The 21,783-nt window shown below is 56.5% G+C and overlaps 3 protein-coding genes across 4 annotated transcripts; 1 reads left to right on the plus strand and 2 right to left on the minus strand.

Moving 5' to 3' along the window:
• On the minus strand, positions 270–8,093 carry SLC20A1 (solute carrier family 20 member 1). Of its 2 annotated transcripts, none has more exons than XM_021374921.1 (11): positions 7,973–8,093; positions 7,299–7,869; positions 7,070–7,210; positions 6,867–6,952; positions 5,215–5,311; positions 3,631–3,750; positions 2,160–2,417; positions 1,544–2,087; positions 1,277–1,462; positions 962–1,046; positions 270–787 (listed from the first exon to the last, which is right to left on the minus strand). In XM_021374921.1, the coding sequence occupies exons 2-11, from the start codon at positions 7,660–7,662 to the stop codon at positions 626–628; spliced, it is 2,043 nt and encodes a 680-aa protein (XP_021230596.1). In that variant the 5' UTR covers positions 7,663–7,869; positions 7,973–8,093; the 3' UTR covers positions 270–625. The 2 variants fall into 2 exon arrangements, with proteins under 2 accessions (XP_021230596.1, XP_021230594.1); XM_021374919.1 differs by having other exon boundaries at positions 1,544–2,090.
• ANXA4 (annexin A4) lies at positions 10,620–19,267 on the minus strand. The gene is made up of 13 exons (XM_021374922.1): positions 18,942–19,267; positions 17,776–17,833; positions 16,317–16,392; positions 15,888–15,982; positions 15,522–15,635; positions 15,274–15,364; positions 14,773–14,852; positions 14,315–14,371; positions 13,902–13,995; positions 13,299–13,394; positions 12,678–12,736; positions 12,246–12,368; positions 10,620–11,729 (listed from the first exon to the last, which is right to left on the minus strand). Exons 2-13 carry the CDS (start codon positions 17,776–17,778, stop codon positions 11,670–11,672), a joined length of 948 nt encoding a protein of 315 aa, XP_021230597.1. The 5' UTR covers positions 17,779–17,833; positions 18,942–19,267; the 3' UTR covers positions 10,620–11,669.
• On the plus strand, positions 20,120–21,349 carry LOC110387034. The gene is made up of 2 exons (XM_021374727.1): positions 20,120–20,159; positions 20,275–21,349. Exons 1-2 carry the CDS (start codon positions 20,120–20,122, stop codon positions 20,892–20,894), a joined length of 660 nt encoding a protein of 219 aa, XP_021230402.1. The 3' UTR covers positions 20,895–21,349.

The raw sequence follows: 21,783 nt of genomic DNA on the forward strand, positions 1-21,783 counted from the left end.
GCAACGGGCAATCATTAACTGGGGGTCAAGGCCTGGCCCTGGGCAACCCCAACCCCACAGAGCCCGAGCCCCCCAACAAAGGCCGCTGCCTCAGTCAGCCCTCAGCCCAACACCGGTGCTGCAGGGCCCCGATAAGCTCCCCCCTCGCCCCGCACATCCCATGACGGCAGGGTCACACGCGGGGCCCTTAATCAGCATTCACAGCCCCGGCCCGCGCCGAGGGCGAGAGACAACTCCCCTCCCTCCCCCGCCGAAGTGAGGCACAGCACTGGCGTACGAAGGAAACCTTTATTGAGTCCGAGGTAGCAGCAGTGCAGGGGGGCAAAGCCGAGCGCAGCACAGCCCGCGGCCCCCCAGGGGGTCACTGCAGGAGTCCGGGTCAAACGGGGGGAGGGGGATAAAAAAGTAAAGTGGCCCTCGTCACTGCTAGGCTAAGGCTGGGAGCAGCAGGACAGCCCGGCACTGCTCAGCCCACTTCTAGAGACACGGAACGTTAAAAAAATAAACCATAAAGAGACATCGGTGACGACACGCAGAGGAATGGAGGGAGCTCCATGGCCAGGGGGTGGGTGCTGTGTCCCCCCCCCGGGGCAGCAGCAAGCAGGCACAGCGTGGCGGCACAGCCTCACGGCCCCAGCACAGCGAACTTGAAGAGGGCCATGATGGCAGCGCTGATGAGGCCTGAGATGGGCACGGTGACGAACCAGGCCATGAAGATGTTGCGGAACAGGCGCCAGTCCACCGCCTTCCTGGAGCGCAGCCAGCCCACCGACACCACCGAGCCCACCTGCGGGGAGGGCCCTGCTCAGTGCAGCACCCCCCGCTACCCCCCCTAGCCCCACCGCTCAGCCCCAGGGCTGGAGCTCAGCCACCTGCAATTCCCAGCCCCAAGGTTCGCAGCCCTTCCAGGAGCACTGGGAGGTGGAGGGAGCCATGCTCAGCTGGCAGCCCCTCGCCCTACCTTGCAGTGTGTGGTGCTGATGGGGAGGCCCACGTTGGAGGCGATCACCACAGTCAGGGCAGATGCCAGCTCGATGCTGAAGCCACTGTGGAGATGAGAGCAGGAGGGGAGGTGAGACAGAGCCCACCCCACACACCCACCCCACAGCGGGGGGCAGCCCCCTACACTGTGCAGACAGACCCCGCATGGTGGGGGTGGCCATCCACCCTCTGCAGAACAGGGTGGATGTGCAAGGAGGCGTTGCCCACAAGCTGCACTGGAAGGGAGCAAGATTCCCCCCTGCCCAGCACACAGTCCCCACGAGCTCCACCTTACCTGGACGGCGTGATGGGAGTCAGGTCCTTGCCCATGGTCTGGATGACCCTGCGGCCCCACACCCACAGCCCGATGCAGATCCCCACACCCCCGTAGAGCAGCAGCCAGATGGGGGTTGCCACCTTGGTGGCCACGTCACCCGTCTGATAGACCAGGTAAAGCGCGACCAGGGGGCCGATGGCATTGCTGCAAGAGAAAGGCAAGCAGTTCAGGGGCCAGGGTGCGGCTCAGAGCTCCAGCAGCAGCCATGGCACTGCTGGTACTGACCTGACATCGTTGCCACCATGAGCAAAAGAGCCAAAGCAGGCCGTAAGGATCTGCAGGAACTGGAAGAGGAGGGACACCTCGGGCTTGTCCTGGTCATGCCACTCTTCCAGGGAGCTGCTGCTGCCCTTCCTGTCCCCTAGGCCCATCTCCACTTGGGCAGCATTCAGATCCACATCGGCAGTGGGGTGCACGTCAGCCACCGCATTGCAGTAGCTGGTGTAGCTGTCCATGCGGACCCGCTTCTTGGTGTCTGCCACGGGCCACGTCAGCTTCTCCATCTCCTCACCCTCCCTGGCCCGGAGGGAGTCCAGGGGCATGCCACAGATGGCCATGGTGTAGGACGTGTAACTGTTGTTGCGGCGCAGGGGCTTGTCCCCTGAGTCCCCCATGCAGTCCCCCATTTTGGCCAGGTGCAGTTTATGCAGCAGCTCCTTATACAGCCCCGAGTCCTTGTGCACGGTGTGGTACTGTCCGCTGGAGCTCAGGTGGTGGCCCATGGGCTGGTGAAACTGCACAAAGTTTCCATTGGGCAACTGAACAGCTCCTGCTAAAAGAGAAAGGGGTGAGCGCCCAACCAGAGCCCCAGGGGAGCCCCACCGCAGCCCCCAGCACTCACCACCATCCACATTGGTTTCTTTCAGGTCGATGCTTGGGAGCTGCTCTGGGGCCTCCTCCGCGTCCCCCAGGTTGAAGGACACTGTCCTCTCCTCCACGACCGCCCGCTGCGGCGCAGCAGACCCCGCCTCGGCAGTGGGGCTCTTGGCATCGCCCGTGGGAGCATCGCCCAGGGGCACCTTGGGCTCCTCGCGCTCCTCCTTCAGGCTGCTATTCTTCTCCATCAGGGGACTTTCAGAGGGACTCGATTTTATCTCTCCTGCAGAGAGGCAGCTGCTGTTACACCCCTGCCCTCGGCACGGCCATGGAGCCACACCTGCCCTGGATCGTGCCCCCCCCCCCCCCGGCTCACATTTATGGCAGAACAATTGGTTTACAGCTTCTCCTGAATCTTGAACTTTGCTGCTCTCCTTCAACCTCAATGCTCATCAGTCATACCTTGTCCAACACGCGGCAGCCAGGCTGTCACAAGCCAGCTCATCTCCTATTTTTAGCCCCCGCACACCCACACGGGGTGTGGTGAGCACCGTGACAGGGCTTCTGCCGGTTATTCCTCGGGCACAGATCCCTCTCCCGACAAACAATCCTCCCTCAGGCCACCCTGCCCTGCTGCCACAACATGAGCCATCACCGCTTCCATGCGGTCACCCACGCTGGGCCAGCACCCCACCCCCTCCTGGGGTCCCCCCAAGCTTCTCTGTCCCCTCTCCATCATGAAGCTGCGAGCCCAAACATCCCGATTCACCTCTGCTTTCCAAGGGCAGCTCACCAAGCCCTGGAAGCCGAGGCTGCTCCCCACTCCCATGGGCTGGAATGAAGGAGGATGCATGCTGCAGGCAGAGGAGGGAGCCTGCCCCACAGGGAGCAGCTGTGTGGAGCTCTGGCAGCTGGAAGGGTTCCAAGGGCAGCCATAAAACTGTCAGTCACACCCCAATTACAGCAGCTGACAAGGACACTTGTTATCCCCTCGCCTACAGGTCCATAAATGAGGAAGTAGGCTGCATGCTATGTCTGTATGCGAGAGCACGCAGCCCTCCCGTGCTGCTCTAGAGCTACAGGACTGCTGTCAGGGACATCTTTCAGCAGGTATTTCTGCCACGGGGGGAGGATTTCACCAGCTTGCACAGCTCTGTCTCGCAATCCACATTGATCTCCAGGTACACGGGGATTAAAGGTTAGCAGCCCACAGCACAGGCAGGGCCCTGGGCTGCCAGCCAGCAGCACGGCGCTGCTCCCAGCAGGAATCTGGGGTGCCCCTCGTGCCGTGGGGCCGGCCAGAGGTACGCGGGGCTGTCAGCATGGCTGCATGCACTCAGCAACTCAGGGTGTGCGGAGCAGCTTAAGTGATAAGTGAAGCTGCAGATCCCTGCTAAGAACAGCCCCGTGGCTAATGAGATCGGCCGCTGCAAAAAAGGAGTTTGCTAGCAGGAGCGTGCCCTGCCCCAGAGAACTGCACAACGGCAGGTACTTACGTTCGATTTTCTTCTTCATTCTTGGGCATACAAAGAACCAGACGACGAGAGCGCAGACAACAGCACTCCCCGCCGAAATGAGGAGGATACCCCAGAGAGGCAGTTTGTCAAAGCCCAGCACTAGGAAATAAAACAAGGGATCTTGAAACCCCCGGGGCGGCGGACCCCTCCATGCCTGATTCTGCTCCCCTAGCCTGGAGACCACAAAGAAAACAAGAGCTTGACCACACAGAGCCCCACCGGGCTGGAATCTCCCCCACAGAAAGCTAATCTCTTCCACATGGTCAGGCACTTTCCCTCCCTCCTGCAGCCAAACCCGATTAGCACCCGGTGTGCATTCTGCCTGAGCAGCAACAGGAATACCCTCAGCCAGGCTCGGCCGCCGTGCGCAGCCCTGTGTCCTGCCTTGCTGCAATGTCAAAGAGAACAGCGGCACGGCTGCTGCAGCACCACGCTGCCTGCCTGGCGCACAGGGGACCTCAGCTGCTGCCACTGGAGAGCCAGGGGCCTCAGCAGCTCCACAAAGGGCATTTCTCCACCACATCCCATCCTGCTCCTGCTCCAAAGCTCCTGCTCCAACACCTGCCCCGCAGGAGGAACCTGAGGCGCTCCATGATCCAGTGATGAGTGCCTTTCAGCAGGGGCTGACACGCAGCCCCCGAGCAGGGGGTGGCCCCGCTACAGGCAGCAACAGCAACCCTCTGCACCAACATGCCAGCTGCACAGCACCATGAGCCCAGAGCAGAAAGCTGGAGGCTACAGCCCCTGATGCAAGCCCCACTGCTGCCTCCCCCTCCTCCTGTGGATGCTGCAGGGAAGCAAACACCCCCCGGAGCCTTCCAGGCACTGTTTACAGACAAAACCATCAGAAGCCAACACTGCCTCCTGTCACTCCACCTCCAGCCTCCGATGACCTCTTCCACTGTTCCACAACAGGAAACCCACTGAGACTGAAAACAGCTCACGCTGAGCAGCTCTGCCTGATGGAAGCTATGATTTATGTGTTTTCCTGCACCACCTGCCCTCAGGTCTGTGGGCACTGCTCACTGCGTGCCAGGCCAGTGGGTGTCATGGCCGTGCCTTGCCCGGCCATCCCCCTACACAACAGCCAGGCAAACATTTCAATTTGCCGTTCCCAAAGGGGCTGCAAACTGTGGGACGAGCTCCTCTTCTCAGCACAGGTGCCAGCTGCAGCACACCAGCTCTTCTCGCCAGGAAGCCTCAGGGATAATTAGTTTACTCCTAGGGGCTGGGTGTGCAGCAAGAGCCTCTGGCCCCGCTCCTCGCTATGGGGCCACGGGGAGCCCAGCAGCGTCTGGGTACCCGGCTCCTAGCACAGCTCAGGGGGGGATGTCACTATCTGCAGCTCTAGGGGGAAAGCTCTGTGGGGTTTAGTTCAGTCAGGCACCTATCTAGCCCAGAACTCAGTGCACGCTAGCCTGCCGCCTTCTGAAACCGGCACAGGCCAGCCGCCTTCTAGGAGAATTCAGCCCTGAAAAGCAAAAAGGGGTAAATCGGGCATTTAATGGAGGCTTCATCAAGAATTTCCAAAGTGAGGTTTCAAGCGTTGCGGTGTGTACTTACAGGGTGCGCCAGTATACATGATGGAGAAGAGGTTGATCCCCACGGTGCAGGCGTAGAAGACGGGCAGAGCACGCAGGCCGTTGGGGACGGGGTCCGCCTGCAAGACAACGTTTGCTGCTGCAGAGCACAGGTCTCCCTGGGTACCCCAGGGGCTGCACAGCTCTGGGCTGGAGGCCTCCACGTCCCCCTCCTCACGCTCCAGCTGCATGGGGTTTTTCACCCCGCTGTATGCTTTCAGAGAAAAGAGTTCCTCAGACAAAGCTTTTGTCTCTTTCCCACTGACTCGGGCAGAACAACAAAGCCCTCATCTCACAAGCAGCTTACTGCCCCGCAGACCTGCGCCCAGAGGCAGCAGGAGCACCTAATCCCAGCGCTGCCCAGCAGCTCCGTGCTGGTGCCAACACCAACTGCTGCAGAGCGCCGAGGGACAGCGGGAAGCAGGAGGTGGCAAGCAGAGCTCTGAAAGGGCAGTTATGCAAGGCTGCTCCCACAGCAGTGACGCTGGAGTGTTTTAAAAGGGTTGCCAGGCAGAAAGCACAGCGATAAGATCTTAACATCTCTTGGAGCAGAAGTAGTTCTTCCAGACCTAAAATCAGTTTAAACTGAAATGTGCAGAACAAAGCACTTCTAAATAACACTGGAGCTGGGTGCTCTGGACAGCCAGCAGAAAACCTCCAACCTGAGGGATCACCGTGCTTCACGTTTGTCACCTCCAAGAAATGACCCCCAGAGCTGCCCTCTCCTTCAATATTCTGGGTGCCAGACCCCTTTCTTCCTGGACTTTCAGACCCTCCAAATAGCAGAAATCTTTTCCAGCACAGAGTCCTTGGATTCCCCTGGTGTCTCACCACCCCCTCAGGGGGCTGCTGCCACCAGGCAAGGTTTCGGGCAGAGAGGAATACGGAGCAATTTGGCTAGGGAGCTTTGAGCACAGCTTTCAGCTGCTGGGACAGAACGGCCCACAGTGACCAGAGGGTCCTCATGTGGCTGCCCCCAGCACAGCCCTTGCACCGGACCTGTTGCTCTCCGGTGGTTTGGGGTGGAAATGCTTCCATGTCTGCGGGGCAGTGGTTCCTCCAAACACCGAAGCAGATCACACAAGCTAAAGGGAGCGCAAAGTGACGCTGCCATAAGCCATGCATAAAGCAGCACCCAGAATCCTGACTTCAGGAGGCTGAAACCTGCAGCAGTGGAGAAGTGGCTGCGGCAGAACAGCCTGGAGGTGTGGGCTGCTCAGGCTGCCTCTCCTGCGGAGGGAAGCACAGTTTCCAGGCACGAGGGACAATTTTGGCCCTCCTGGCTTCAAAAAAAGCCTCTGTCATCACTTGTTGCCTTCCACTGCAGCACGAGAGCCTCACGTGAGTCCAGAAAAGCCTGGCACGCAGCTCCAACCTTATCAATTCCAGCAGCAAAGCTGCAGCTGCCCCTGTTCAAACAGCCCAGATGTTTTGGAGGAGGCAAGGAAAACCTCCTTATCTTCTGGTCCCCACCTCACGGGACAAGAGCAGCCCCAGGCTCTGGGGTGAGAGCTCACTCAGCCACAAGGACACACAGACACACTGCAGAGCTGATGCACGCAACCAAGCAAACAAATCAGCAAGCAGCAGGAGCCCCCGCAGCCCCGGCTGTCAGCATAGCTGGGCCATCCTTACCTTGCGGAGAATGAACCTACGGACAAGGAAGAAGAGGACAGCAGACATGATGCCAGAAAGGAGGGGTGAGATGAACCAGGACAACACTAGGAGAAAAGAGGTGCCGTTAGTCCCCCGCTGCAGGAGGAAAGCCTTGGCATGAGCTGGTGCCATGCGCAGAGGTGGTCATGCTGCTCCCAGAGCCGTCACCTCGCCCAACTCACCGATTTTTAGCAGCTCGGACCATTTGACGCCTTTTTGCCCTTGGGCCACCAACGAAAAACCAATGGTTGCTCCAACGATGCAGTGGGTACCCGAGATGGGAAGCTTCAAGAACGAAGCCACAAGCTGCCACACGGCCGACCCTGGAAGGCAAGAGGAAGGCGGTAAGGAGCCGCAGGGCACGCATGGGTGTCACACAGGGCATGGGACGCCCCTAGTGCGGGAGCTCACCAAACATGGCGCTGATGGAGCCCGCCATCAGCAGCTTCTGCGTGGCGTTGTACATCTCCACGTCGATCAGCCCTTTGCGGATGGTCTCGCTGACCTTGGCCCCGAGCAGCATGGAGCCCACCGTCTCGAAGATGCTGGCCAGGATGCAGGCCTGCCGCAGCGTCACCACGCCCGAGCCCACCGCCGTGCCGAAGGAGTTGGCCACATCGTTGGCGCCCACCGAGAAGGCCAGGATGAAGGCGATGACGAAGCCCAGCACCAGCATCCAGAGGAAGGAGGTGAGCGGGGCGGCGGGCACGCTCTGTGCTGTGCCGGCCAGCAGCGCCGTGAGCCCGGCGGTGGGCCCGGGGGAGAGCAGCTCCATGGCCAGCGCTCCGGGGTTATGAGAGGGTGTGAGCAGAGGAGGAGCTAAGGGAGAGCTACAATAAATTACGGCGGGGAATTAAATAGGCTGCGCGGCGGGCGGGATGCGGGGCTGCTGCTGCTGCTGCTATAGGGCTGTCCGGCGGGGCGGGCGGCCGCGGGCGCTCAGGGCCGGGCCGGGCTCCATGGCGGCGGCGGACGACTCATCCTGCGGGCGGACAGCGGGGCCTCAGCGCCCTTCCCGTGCACGGCCGTTCCCTCCCGCCCCGGTCCCGCCGCTACGCGAGGCCCCTCCGGGCCGCACCGCTCACCGACAGCACGGCGCTGGGCGGGAAGGCCGGGACGCACCACGCGGGACGCCGCGCTCCGCTTCCTTACGCTCCCCCGCCACCCCCCAACCCCCGCCACCTCCAACGAGCGCTGCTGTCTGCCGCCCTTTCCGCCTTTATAGCCTGCCGCCACCCAGAGCCCGCCCCCTCATGACGTGGAAGCCGGCTCGCAGCGCCCGTTGGCCAGCTCGGAGCCGGGGGGGCGTGGCCCCGCTGCGATTGGTCAGCACCGCTCTGCGGCTGCGGCGCGCCCGCCGGGTCCTTGCGCGGGCGGCGCGCCACGAGACCACGTGCGGGAACAGAGCGGGCCGGGCTCCGGTATGGGCCGGCCGCGTCTCGATACGCCCCAGTATGCACCTAACGCGTCCCTGGGTGCGGCCCACGGCACAGCCCGACGTGGCCCCGGTCCAGCCCCGGCGCTGCTCACAGTGCAGTCCGGTGCAGCCCGAGACAAGGGTCAGGTTCTGCTCCAGTGCAGCGCCGGCCCTCTGCCAGTTGTGGGTTGGCGCCGCCGTGATGCTCCAGTCCCTATGCAGGGGCTACACATAGCACCGGCAGCCTCCAGAACACCCACATCTCCCTGGCATTGGGTCACCCACCCTCGGGGATGGCCCTGTTTGGACTCACCCCATCTGCTCCAAATCCTAAAGAGCCCGGCCCAAACCAGTTGCACACCAGCACTGTGTGCAACTGGGAACCACTGTGTGTTTGCACACCCCTGCGCACAGATGTGTGTGCCCACCACCCTGCCCAGTGCTCAGTGCCCCCCTCAGATATCCAGTCCTTTGTGCACTGGACTGACCCTTGCCCAGCAGGAACCACGGGCCAGTGGGCCCTGCGCAGCCAGGCATAGGAAACTGAGGTGTCTGGCTGGGGGGGGGCTGGCAGCAAGCCTGGGTGCTGGTGTTTGTTTTCTCCCCTTGTGTGGCATGGGTCAGTGGCTTCGGACTGGGCTGTCGTGGGCCATCACCTCTTGAGGCCACCACTGACGTGGGTCTGCAGGTGGCACCTGCCCCAGGAAGTGGCCTGGATGCTCCCACCCCACTGCCCCCACGTCATGGGGTCGGAGTCCAGCCTGTGTCCTCATGGGCCCCATCTCCCTGCAGGTCCTGCGTCAGGGCCACGTGCAGCACTAGGTGCATGGAACTGGGATTCCTTCATCCCTTTGGGCCTCCTTGTGTGGTGGGAAGGCAATGAACCGATGTTCTCATCCCACCCCTGTTCCCTGGGGTCTCCCGTGTCTGTCCCAAGTAGGATCTGCTAGGGAAATTGAGGCAGGAGAACGGATGCTGCCTGGGGGACATGGGGCCATCCTGAGCCAGGAAGGCAGTGGGCACCCAGGGGGCTCCTGTGCCACGTGGAGCACAGCTCCCAGCACTGGGGCACAGCCTGAAGCAGCAGAGTGCAGCGCATGAACTGGCGCTGTCCGGTTCATGTGGACCAAGGGCCCCACATCACCTCCACTGCTGGGAAGGGGATGGAGAAAGCCCTCTTGGCCACTGTTTCCACACACATGATGAAGAAGCACATCTGCACCTTGCACCAAACCCAGATTCTGGAATTGGCCCACCCCCTTAGCACTCTGCCCTCAGCCTCCCCTCCCTGCACACCCACAGCACCTCTGTGCCCCTCCAGGGCTGCTCCTGTGCGAGCTCACACCTATCCCTGTTACCCTCTCCATTCCTCCTCTGTTCGTGCTCACTGCCCCCCTTGGGATGCTCAGAGTCCCTTCCTGTCCTTCCTGCATGCTCATGTCTCCTACAATAGCTGCAATACTGTCCTGCCCCTTTTCTGCCCATCCTGTCCCTGCTCCTACACCCTTCTTTGCCCTTATCCCTGTCCCGTCCCTACCCCTATCCCTTTCCCTTCCTGGCCCCTGCCTGTCCCTCTCTTATGCCTGTGCTGTCCTTGCTCCAGGCTGCAGACAGAACCCCCTGGCATCCCCCACCCAAGAAGCTGACTTTCCCCTTTTTCCACTGGGCTGCACTTCAGCCCTCTCCTCAGCCCTGCCATTCTGGCAGCAGCCGGGTGACATGTTGGGGTGCTGCAGCCCCCACCATGACAGCAGAGTGAGGGAACAGCCAGTCCCAAGGGCCTCAGAACCCAAGGCCCAGCCACCAGCACTGACTTGCAGCACCAGTGCCCCGTTCTTCACACCTGTCCCACAGCACCACCTGGGCCTCCACGCCCCTGACCCACACCGAGAGCTCTGCAGTCACTTCTGATGCCGTTCACGTGTCCCCCAGCAGCATCACCTGTGCCCACGTTTCTTCCTGCTGGCCTCGCACGGTGAACCACACAAGGTGTAAGGTTGGGTGGGCTCCATTCATCGCTTGGAGGCAGCTCTACCTCCTCTGCAGCACTGAGGGCAGTGGAACTGCATTGGAGCTGCGAGCCCTTCTGTGGGGCAGGAGCGTCCTCTTGTGCCAGGAGGCTCCAGCTTCAGTCCATCACCAGATGTGGGGCTGCGCCATGGGGCTGCACTGTGGGGCCTGCCCACAGCTCAGCAAAGCCCCTGAGCACTGTGGAGACAAGCAGGCGGTCTGTGATGAGCATTATACACCAACAGTTACAAACACTTGCAAAAACAAACCACGTTCTGTAGTATTCACAGCTTAGCAGACAGGAGTGTAGGGCTTAGGAGAAAAATTTATTTCGGAGCTTGGTAGGGAATTTCACATCACACAAAGGCACCAAAACCAGAGTTTCTAACCGCAGTGTTATCCAGCAGTCCCAGCAGGCAGTGCTGGCACGATTTGGTGTGTGACCCCAGAACCAGGCAGCTCAGTGCGAGGCAGCAGGCAGCGCTGAGGAGATGCGCTTTATGGACAGGTCATTCCCTCATAGGTACCGTTCCAATGACAGCAATTGATGGGAGAGCAAAGACTTGACATACAAGCCTGATGGTTTACACTCCCACTAGTCAAGTCAGACAGACCAAGATAAGGCTGACCTGTAACCAGGCATAGCACAGCTCGAGTTCCTTCTGCAGTCACCAGGGGCAGCTTCCCCACCTCCGGATCGATAGGCAGCACACAAAGCACAGCAAGGCTGTTCATGCTCCACACTCAGAGAGCAAGCTGACAAGTTGGAGCTTTACAAGGACCGTGGAGATGTGGCACTGAGCGACATGGCTAGTGGGCATGGTGGGGGTGGGTTGGGATTGGACTTTGTGATCTTAGAGGTCTTTTCCAACCTAAATGATTCTATGACATCAGATCTGATTCTATTTTAGATGATTTTTTTGGAGGATGGGTGAATTATCTTCCAAAAGCTGAAGCAAGCCTGCATTCTCTCCATATAATGACAAAGTCAATTTTTCCCTCTGCCAATTCCTACATTCTGCATCCGAATTTTCTTCATTTGACAGGATTTACTGGTAAATGCAAAGGCAGAGGGACAGCTTGCAAGGAAATAATAAAGTTTGCATAGATTTGGCTAAAACATACTGTTTAAATGAGGCTTTACTAGCTCAATTAGTATACAAAGGGGGTGTTGCAAGCAAAAATGCAAAAGTTAAGGGTAAAATGGAACTGCCATTACCCAATAAGAGCATTAATTAATCAAAGTCACTACTCATAGCAATTAATGAGCTATTTGGAGAAAAAAAAAAAAACAACTGAGAGAAATCCTTATGATCCCCTCCTTCCCATAGCACAGGAAATACAGCAGGCATCCTCTAATCCTCACCGCCACAGAGTTTCAGAAGAACTTTCCTGTAGTCTCCTGAGCAGTCTCCCTGGGAACATAAAGGTGAACAAATGAGAAGAGAGGAAAGAAGGGAAAAGAGAAGGACAGAGAGAGGAGCAGGGACAATAAAAAGGAGGGGAGAGAAGGACAGGAAAGATAGAGCAGAACAAAGAAAAGATGGAAGAGATGAGCTTGTAAGAGGGAAGAACAGAAGAGTGACGAATGAGAGGGGATAAGAAAGAGGGCAGAACAGAAGAGAGGATACAGGTAAGAAGAGGAGATCTAAAAAGGGCAAGGGAAAGAGCGCAGGGAGAACAGAGAAAAGCTTAGAGCGGAAGAGGTGACACCAGATGACATATGAACAAAAGACAATAAAGAATACAAGATCAGAAAAGGGAAGAGTGGAAAAGGAAGGAACAGATGACAGCAGAACAGAAGGAAAGCGCAGAAAAGGAAAGAGGAGAGGATACATGCCTGCTTAATCTCAGCTGCTCTAAAATACCCAACAGGTGTCAAGGGGCACTCAGCAAATCCAGCTTTTTGTGTCTAGCATGGAAAAGTTTACCTTAATGAAGGAGTAGAGAGACTTTCCATACATGGTCAGGAATTCTCTTCTGATATCCAGCATATCTATTTCTGAGCGGGACACCATCACTCTGATCAACGTGTTGTCATCTGTTCCCAGGCCCTAAAAAGCAAAGCAGCCACGTACAGCTAACCACAAAACCTTTTGGAGAAATCACTGACAGACACAAAGCGCCTGGTCTTGTGCAGAAGCTGTTCTTAATTAGAGCATTTTTGCATTAATGGAGAGATCCATTAGCAGCTTGCTCCTGCGTATGACTATTACCCTGATCTGCAGAAAAGCCTGAGCTTTTCTAGAAAAGCCAGTTTCCTGACTGGCTGCAGTTTCTATCTCATGATTGCCACGATGCTACTGACTTGAGCATGAAAATGCAAGAAAGAAGAAAGCAATCTTACTCCAGAAGCTGTTTACCTTCATGGATTTATACAGTCTTTCAGCAAAGTACGCAGGCTTGTTTCGCATGCACTTTACTGTAAGGAGAGACAAGAACAAGAGAATTAAGGTCAGTAAAAGCAGGTTTTCTACGCTTCTGCAGCACTTTCTGGCTGCAGGTGTTTCTTCTGTCAAGATGCAACTCAAGGCTAACAAACAGCAGTGCAACATCCACAGTCAGTGACACGCGGCAAGCTGATATCTCTGTGCATGGTGCACAGCAGTATTTGCTTGAATGCTTTAATGCCTCCTGACAGGAAGTCTCTGCTGCCAAAGCATCCCTTGGCCAAGTACACTGTATCACAAAGCACAACGCTTTCTCACCAGATTGGATCTGTAAAGCATAGAATCATAGTATGGGTTGGGTTGGATGGGACCTTTAAGATCAGCTAGTTCCAACCCCTTGCAACAGGCAGGGACACCTCCCCCTACACCAGGATGCTCAAGGACCTATCCAGCCTGGCTTTGAATGCATAAAAAAAAAAAAAAAGACAAACCATGTCTGCTTCCTGAAACTATGTAAGAGCCAGTCAAGGGAAGATACAACACCTCTAATTATTTCATTATTTTGTAGACAATGTTTAAAAGCAGAGCACTCACCCACAGCTAGCAGAGCATCTTCCAGGTCTCCTGACATCTCAGATTTAATGCTGTCTGTTATGTCCTTATTAGCAATGCCTCTGTAGACATCAAAAACTAGGAGGAAGAGTCCATGATGGAAAGTCAGAGATTCAAAGGACCACTTGGCAAGAACAAGCTCCCTGTAGGCTATACGAACATTGCTCCATTCCTACAGCATTGTTAGCTAAATCAGGACCATCCCACAGAAATAATTAATTTTAATTGCCACCTGTCTTGCTAATTGGTCTATCACAGCTGCTACCATTTTCAAGACCTGCTACTTAACACTGGCAGTTTAAATTCTTAGCATCCTTCTGCCCTGCCCCAATGGCAGTCACACTTCATGATCTCCACTTTTCATGCTGGAGCAGTAGCAAATCCTACTTATGGTTTCTAAAGTCCCTTTTAGTCTCAGGAGGGAATAAATCAGCCTGAATGGAATGGATGCAGTGGGGCTCTCTCTAGGACACCTGTTGTCTCAGAAGAGTTCACCCTTACTGAACACCTACGAAGCTCCTACAAAAGCATCATACACAAACAAGGAAGGATAAAAAAATCCAGGACATTGTGGAGGGGTCCTACCTCTCAGTAGGTGATTCCTGTTCCGTGTACAGAGGATGGACATAAACTGCACCTCATCTGTTCCCCATTTCTTCTCCCCTGCTTCGTACAGGCACTTAAAGACATTATGGATGACAAAGTAAGTCTCATGGAGAAGACTGGGCGTACAGGAGATTTTTAATTCATTGGTGCTAGAGCACTGCTGGCCTTTACTTGTTGGAAAATATCTGTGGTCTAGACAAGCACCAATCAGGAATGGCAACTCACAACTGAAATGTCATTGTCCTGCCAAGTAACCAGCCTGTCTAGAGACCTCTCATTATAGACTTGCAAAGAAGACCAGAACAATTATTCCCATTTCACACATAGGCTTCTCTTCACCACGCATCACAGAGGCACAGATTGCACTTGCAAGGAAGCACATTACTACACACCTGAGCATCTTGCTGAGCAAGAGCATGATCCACATATGTTCCCTCCTCTCTGTTTCCCTGCAAAGATACAAGGATAGAAGACTCAGTTCACCAGAGCATTTTCTGGAAGCAACTCCTGAAAATTCCTCATTCAGGAACAGTTACTGGAGATGGACAATGGAGTCCTTCAGAGTGAACACTGGCTTACAAACACAGTGCAGTGTGGCTCAGATCTGCTTTGGGCTTCCTCCCGAAACAAGCAGCAACCCACTTTACTGGGACGTTTGAAAAAAGCCACGGCACTCATGCATACCCAGAGTCAGAGTCCTTTCCCTGCAGAAGCTGGGCTTGAAGAGCAAGTAATGGGATACACACAGTGAGAAGTGGAAGAAAAGCCAGCCTGAAGCTCCTCACCACCAAATGCAGAGGTTCCCTTCCTGCAGGAAGATTCACCCCCACCTCCCCTCTGCTTGGCTCACCGTTGCGAGAGACACGAGAACCCTTCGAAACATGGAAGATGTGTCAGATACGATGTCATCCTCAAGGGAGCAGCCATATTCTAGCAAGAACACACACACAGGGCATCTGTTAGGAGCAGGGCAACCACATGGATGCTGCCCACAACACTTACCAGCCATAACCTGGCTAAGTACAGAACTGTGCCCAGGGCTCTCAGCATCACTGCAGCACTCCAGCCATCGTAATTAGTGCTACAGCCTCCAAATAAGAAGCACAGAGAGTAAGAAACTGGCAAGAGAGCCATACATCCCCCTGACAGATAGAACATTCCTCCCCATTTTATTTACATCAATTCAGTTGCTGGTGAAATTCTAGCCTAGCTTCTCTCTGGACAAATAGCCACAGCTAGATTAGCCAATTTGTCGCACTCAAAAGCTCCCCAGACTCCTCCATGTCTGCCTGCACACACACAACACCACTGTCAGACAGCAGGACAAGGCCTGGCCTTTTGCACTACTTACGAAGTTTGTAGTTCTCATTAATGCGACGAATCTCTTCATTGGTGCGAGAAGCCAAAATTTCAATCAGGCAACCTTCATCTGTTCCTGCACCCTAGGGAATTGCCAAGACAAGATTTAAGATACCAGCAACCATTTGTGACATGCAACCAGGTTTCTTTAAGAGTTAATAATACATTAAGAAGACATTCATAACTAAGCAGTAAGATCTTGGCCAGAACTTAAGCAACACGAAAGGAAGAGTTCCAAACCTTCACAGCTCTCCTTAGTTCGTGCACGTCATACATGATGGTGGGAGTCATCATCCCAATGATTACCCTTTCAAAATTCCCACTCAGCTCCGACTTCAAGTCATCAATCAAATCCTAGAAGGCCGAGAGAGGAGAAAGGAGTTGGCAGAAGGTATGGCCTTCGAGAACAGAAAGAACTGAGTCGTTCACCACTTCTCTTCAGGCTCCAACTCTCTTTGCATCAACAGCTGCTTTGAACTGAACAAGAACAAAATAACCTTGGTCAGGTAAAGTCTCTGCTGACCTTACTCTTGTGGAGATTGGGTCGTTTTTCACTTTTCACTCAAGTGACATAACCACGTTCAGTCATCTCTGAAGAGCACCTACCCTGCCAATAGTGCTCTTATAAGTGATCAGAACTTGCTGACGTTGGGAAACATTTAGCTTGGTCAAGATGTCGATGATGGCATCTTCATCTGTGCCTGGAAGAAAAAAATGGAAGCTAGTCAGGCTACCTGCACAAGAATCAGAAGCGCCCTCTGGTCTTGTGCCACCTCCAATCCCTTAAACAACTGGCTCTCAACAGTCCCAGGATGACATCTATGCACACAAGCTGCCAGGACCCACACCACCAGAGAAGGTGCATTTCAGGATTTGAAGGGCAGGAGGTCTGTTTCCACTTCCCAGTGACTTTTAGGGGGGTTGTGCAGCAAAGCAATGTAAACAGCTAGGCTTCCCTCTAACAAACCACAAGAGCAACCATTCCCAGTGCTGGGAAAAAAAGAAAGTTGAACCATGGAGGGAAGATCAACTTACCAAAGCCCTTCATGGCCTTCCTGAGCGCCTGTGCTTCTTGCTCAGCATTGAAACTTGAGACCCCCTTGATTGTTGCCTAAGGCCACAAGAAAAGGATTTAGCAAAGACAGACTTGCAACGATGCACACATAGAGTTAAATTAGTAAAAAAACACAAACAAAAAACACGGACATAAAAGATGTGAACACAGAGATGGCAAGTAAATTCCACCGACACAAGCGATATCAGGCTTCTGTCTCACCCAACAGTCTATTCCAGCAGGACTTCCCAGGCACATCAGAAAGAAACCACAGGAGCACAACTACACAGAGAACATATCTCCATATTGCTGCACATGGAGCATCTCGTTTCCAGTGAAACAAATGCTGGACATCCTGACATCTCTGTTTAGTCCCACCAAGCCCTCTCCCTAGCAGTTCTCCACGTAAATCATAAAGCAGTGTGCTCCCATCATAGCCTTAGTCCTGACTTCTCTTGTAGCAGGCAAGGACCATTATTCGGTACCATTACTTTTGCTCTACTCAGCACTGGTGAGGCTGCCCCTAGAGAATGATGGCCAGTTCTGGGCTCCCAGTACTAGAGACAGCTGGACATACTAGAAAGAGTCCAATGGAGGGCTACCAAGATGGTGAAGGGACTGGAGCACCTCTTTGATGATGAGAAGCTGAGAGAGAGGGGGCTGCTCAGCCTGGAGGAGGCTCAGAAGGATCCCATCCATGGCCATCAATCCCTGCATGGAAGGGCAGAGAGGATGGGGCCAGGCTCTTTCCAGTGGTGCCCAGTCCCAGGACCAGACACTGCCACCAAACATCAGGAGCACTCCTGTGCTGTGTGCATGCTAGAGAACCGGCACAGGGACCCAGAGAGGTTGTGGAGTCTCCTCTTGGAGACCTCCAAACCCATCTGGACATGGTCCTGGGCGTCAGTTCTGGTGGTCCTACTGGAGCACAGGCTGGACCAGATGGTCCCAGTGGTCCCTTCCAACATCACCAGGACATGCTGTGTTTGGCTCAATGGCCATTCAGCTGGGTTTCTCCTGCCTCCTGCTCTGTGCCATGACACTGCCTCCTATGATCCATCTCTGTTCCAATGAAGCTCAACGGTAAAACAGTGCTGACCTTCATGGAGCCTGGGCTTTTGAAAACAGGCACAGGAATAACTACGGTACAGGTGGAACCTTGTGGGTTGAATGAGACGAGCGCAGTATGCCCAGAGAGTTTATCTGGAAAAATACTTCCTCTGTGAACTAACATTTAGTTGGATTTTCCATTAACTCTCAAACAGCAAAAGCATATATATGTGGGGCACTGCCCCCTAGAAGGAGGAAACAGAAAGAAGTTACAAATTTACCACTCATAAAAAGACGATAGTGCTCTTCCTGCTGTACCTACACTCCCTATGTTTATCTGATCCAAGCAAATGCCTGGCACAGCATGGTACAGCAAACAAGCACACTCACCATTGCTTGAGTTTTTTTTTCAATCTCTTATTGTTTAAGTCCACCAGCAGCTAGGCAACTGCAATAAAAAACAGAGAGAGTGTCAGTTTTCTAGCAATCAGTTATTAGAATGTACCACTCTTGCCTTTTCATGGTGCTGGCGACTGTAAAGCAAGATGATAACCACACAATTTCCCAGTCTGAAAGCAACGCCTACGGAATGCCCACAGCCAACACACACTGCCTGTCTGCTTCGTACTGAACCAACAAAGGCTGCCTTGCAGCAGGACAGCACCGGGACATTTGCACTACAGCGGCTCTGCAAGAGAGAGGGATGTGGTGCACAAGCAGATAATGGCACCAGTGGTTAAGAAATTCCTTTTCTATTCCTAGCATGACAGCCTGGCTGAGGTTACAAGGAGAAGCAGACCGCCACCCTCGTCCTGCCCACTGCGCTTCAGTGCTGATGTCAGTGAGCGCGGGCCCTTGTGCAAGAGCAGCAGTGCCTGGGCTCGCCCTGCACATGACTCTTACACATCTGGGACATCATCGCCGTGCGCTGCCCAGGCAAGCTAGCTCAGCCTGACATTGCCACACAGGCGCTCCTCAGCGCTCGACTTGTTTTCTCTTTCATGGAATTGTGGATTTCAGTGGACAATCCTTGGCAGAAATACAGGACCAACCACTTTGTCTTAATATTTGTTTTAGTCAGGCTCTAAGTAATGGCTTTGCATTTGACAGATGTTTCTCTGAGGCAGTTTTAGCGTTTGGTTGGTCTGTACACGGAAGCAGGGCTATTAAACAAACACATCACAGCACAAAAGAGAGGTCAGTATAAAAGAGGAAGGGAGGCAGAAGTGCTTGAAGTGCAAAAGAGCCGGCAGAAGGAAAACCAAACCCAGGGAAGGAACGCACGCACCGCGTTCAGGGCAAACGCCTCTGCAGTGCAGAACTGCAGCAGCAGCAGCGCACCACGAAGGGCACGCTGAGCACCAGCTGCGTTCCGCGGGGAGGGCACGGCCGGGCCGGACATCCCGAGTTTTGCGTGCCACGTTCCTCCTCCCCACACCCGGACCCCGACCCCCCCCGCCCCAGCCCACGTCCTCCGAGCCCGGCCGCTCCACGGTCCCGTCCCCGCGTCCCGACGCAGCCCGCCCCCAGGCGCGGGGCCCCGCGGGGACACTCACCCACAGCCCAGGGAGCGCCTGTGCAGCGCGGAGCGGAGCTCTGCGGGGCCAGGCCGTGACGCGGAGCCCACGCCCCGCAGCGGGGTGGGACTCCGGGCCCAAAGCATTCCACGCCCGCCCATAAGGGGCGATCCCGCGAGGAGCAGATCCCGACAGCGCTGGGAGAAGAGTGCCTTCGGGGGGGAACCGCGCTGCGCTGCACGGGGCCCCGAGAAGAGAGGGCTCCACGGCGAGGAGGCGGCTGGCCGCCGCTGCGCACCGCACACCGGGAGCGGGACGCGCCGCCACAAAGGGCACCTCTGCCTGGCGGCTGCGTGACGTCAGAGCGCGCCGGCCCCACAGCGCCCCCTGCTGGAGGAAACGGGAACCTCCTCGGGAGCGGCACTGCCACACGAGCGGCGCCCAAGCACGGGGACCCCGCAGCGCCGCCTGTCCGCGCCGCGCCGGGACCGACTGCGGCCGCCTCACCGTACCTCTGTGCTGCCTGCGGTCACTGCCGCCCTCAGTCAGCGCCATTCCCTCCATCTCTGTTACGGCAGGATATATGCACACCTCCGTACGGCTACAAACACGTGGAGGTGTTTCCTGGTACCACCTGAGGAGTGGATGGCCACACACTCCCCTTACCATCCCCATCTTCCCAGTCCCGTGCTACCCTGTGCTGGTTCTCTGTGATAAACAGCAATCTTTAGAACACACCGTCCCCATATCCGCGTGTACTGTGGAACCCCACAGATGTGACAATGGGGTCTGGCTTGTAGCGTGCTTCTCAAAGGAAACCAATGCATAGTGTCAGGAGGGGAGAAGGAAGAAGCTGATCCTGCCACTGCTGCTGCCATCGTGCGTCCCTCCCCAGAACCCCTGCACCCTCCTCTTTCCAGTCCCACTTACCTCCTCACAGGCTGCAGACATCGCTGAGGCACTCACTCGATGGATGTCATCTTCTTCTTGCTCTGCTGGACCACCCTCTGCAGGGTTTTGCTGAGTTCCTGCTGCTGCTGCAAGAACTGCTGCTTCTGTGGTGACAGATGGAGGAGCTTTGTGCCGCAGCCCACAGCCCGGTAGCACGACAGGATACCGCCCTCCCTCCCATCCCGCCCCCCCTCAGCTCTTGCATCCTCCTATTGACCTGCCTGAGGGTAGGAAGGCCCTACAGAAGGATTTAGACAGGCTGATCAATGGCTGAGGCCAATGGGATGAGGTTCAACAACAGCAAGAGTCGAGTCCTGCACTTCAGTCTCACGCATCGCTGCAGGCTTGGGGCAGAGCTGCTGGAACGCTGCGCAGAGGAAAAGAGTCCACGGGTGTTGGTCATTGCTGGGCTGAACATGAGCCAGCAGCGCGCCCAGGTGGCCAAAACGGCCAAAGGCATCCTGGTTTGTGCCAGCAACAGTGCAGCCAGCGGGAGCAGGAGGCCATCGGCCGCCGCGCTCAGCCCCGCCCCGCAGAGCGCTGGCCTCGGGCCGGCACCGTTTGCCGCGGGCGGGAGTGCGGCTGTTGGCACCCATCGATGACCCCGAGAAGGTGATCTGCGTGGGGCTGAACTACCGCGACCACTGCCTGGAGCAGGACGTCAAGGTGCCCAAGGAGCCCCTCATCTTCAGCAAGTTCCCCAGCGCCATCGCCGGGCCCCCGCCGTCCGCCCGGAGACCTCGCTCCCCCACCTGCGGGCAGCCGCCAGCCACGCTCGCCTCTCCCCAGGAAAGCCCGCATAGAGCCCCGGGACCCTGGCAGCGAAGCAGGCGCGTGGCGCGGGGCAGCGCCGCGATCACGCGGACCGGGGCCATCCAGAAAGCGCGCGGTGATGACGCAATGACGGCGCAAGGACGGAGGGAAAGGCCGCCGCGCGGAGTACCCACCCTCCTAGGCAGCTCGACCAATGGGAGCACGGGGGAGGCGGAGCCGAGCGAAGGATCTCGACTAATGGCAGCTGCGGGCGTGGGGCTCTCATGATGGCGCCGGCGCAATGGCGGAGCTGTGTGCGGGGAAGGCAGTGCTCCGCCGCCTCACGTCTCTGCTGTCACCTGCCCTGCGCGCAGGAACACCGGGCGGCCGGGGGAAGGCGGCGCAGGGGCAGCACCGCCGGCCCCATCCGTCCTCGGTCAGAACCGAGCTGTCCTCCGGAGTCATAGTTGGTGCGGGACGCTGCTGGGCTGTGAGAAGCGGCGGCCGAGCACGAGAATGGGGACCTGCCCGGTCTCCTGGAGCAGCTCCTGGCTGGGCTGCGCGGCCCCAAAAGGGACGGGCTGATCCCACGGACCGAGACGTGTGGAAGCCTGACAGAGTCGGGCGGGTGCCTTAGGTTCCTGCTTTGCTCCAGCCGGCAGCAGCACGTGTGCTGGGCTGCTGCCCCGCAGGCAGAGTCCCGAACTCCTGTTGCCGTCTCTCTTATCTATCTACCCATCTGTTTACACCATTATCTCCTAGGCCATCATCTCCTATCAGGTGATCTCATCCTCCGTCCCTCCCCTCCCCTCCCCCTGATCTTTCTCAGGGCCCATTCCCTTTAAGTCTCTCTTTGCACGAGTCAAAGGTGCTGTGCTTGTGGGTTCATTTTGCTTTGTTTTGTGGTACTCCAACTTTTCTCCATGTCCTGCTCGTTCTCTGCTGTCAGAGACACTGACCGCTTCTTCTTTTCTTCTCTTTGAACTGGTGGTAGCATTTTGGCCCGGTCCTGGCCTGGGGCTGTACTGGGGAGGAGGCCACGGTCTCGGGGCTGTGTGACCATGTGAGCAGCTCACAGCATTCGCAGTCTCCACACCCACACGAGAGGGACAGGAGGCAGTGGACGCTACGGGGTCAGGGGCAGCTGCCCTCGCAGGCCCTAGGAAGGAGAGGAGAG

The sequence above is a fragment of the Numida meleagris genome, chromosome 21, assembly GCF_002078875.1.
Source record: "Numida meleagris isolate 19003 breed g44 Domestic line chromosome 21, NumMel1.0, whole genome shotgun sequence".
In the NCBI taxonomy this organism is placed as follows: domain Eukaryota; kingdom Metazoa; phylum Chordata; class Aves; order Galliformes; family Numididae; genus Numida; species Numida meleagris.

Bases quoted from the DNA above. Each gene is read 5' to 3' on its own strand.
- SLC20A1 (XM_021374919.1), bottom strand. From the start codon at position 7,662: ATGGAGCTGCTCTCCCCCGGGCCCACCGCCGGGCTCACGGCGCTGCTG. The intron at 3,751-5,214 runs GTAAGTACACAC...TTTATTTCCTAG, and splicing joins CATGTATACTGGCGCACCCT to TGCTGGGCTTTGACAAACTG. The intron at 2,418-3,630 runs GTAAGTACCTGC...GCCTCTCTGCAG, and splicing joins AATGAAGAAGAAAATCGAAC to GAGAGATAAAATCGAGTCCC.
- LOC110387034 (XM_021374727.1), top strand. From the start codon at position 20,120: ATGGCTGAGGCCAATGGGATGAGGTTCAACAACAGCAAGA. The intron at 20,160-20,274 runs GTCGAGTCCTGC...GCTGAACATGAG, and splicing joins GAGGTTCAACAACAGCAAGA to CCAGCAGCGCGCCCAGGTGG.
- ANXA4 (XM_021374922.1), bottom strand. The intron at 14,372-14,772 runs GTGAGCCAAGCA...GTATCTTTGCAG, and splicing joins TTCTCGTGTCTCTCGCAACG to GGAAACAGAGAGGAGGGAAC. The intron at 13,395-13,901 runs GTAGGACCCCTC...TCTTCCTCCTAG, and splicing joins CAGGAATCACCTACTGAGAG to TTTTTGATGTCTACAGAGGC.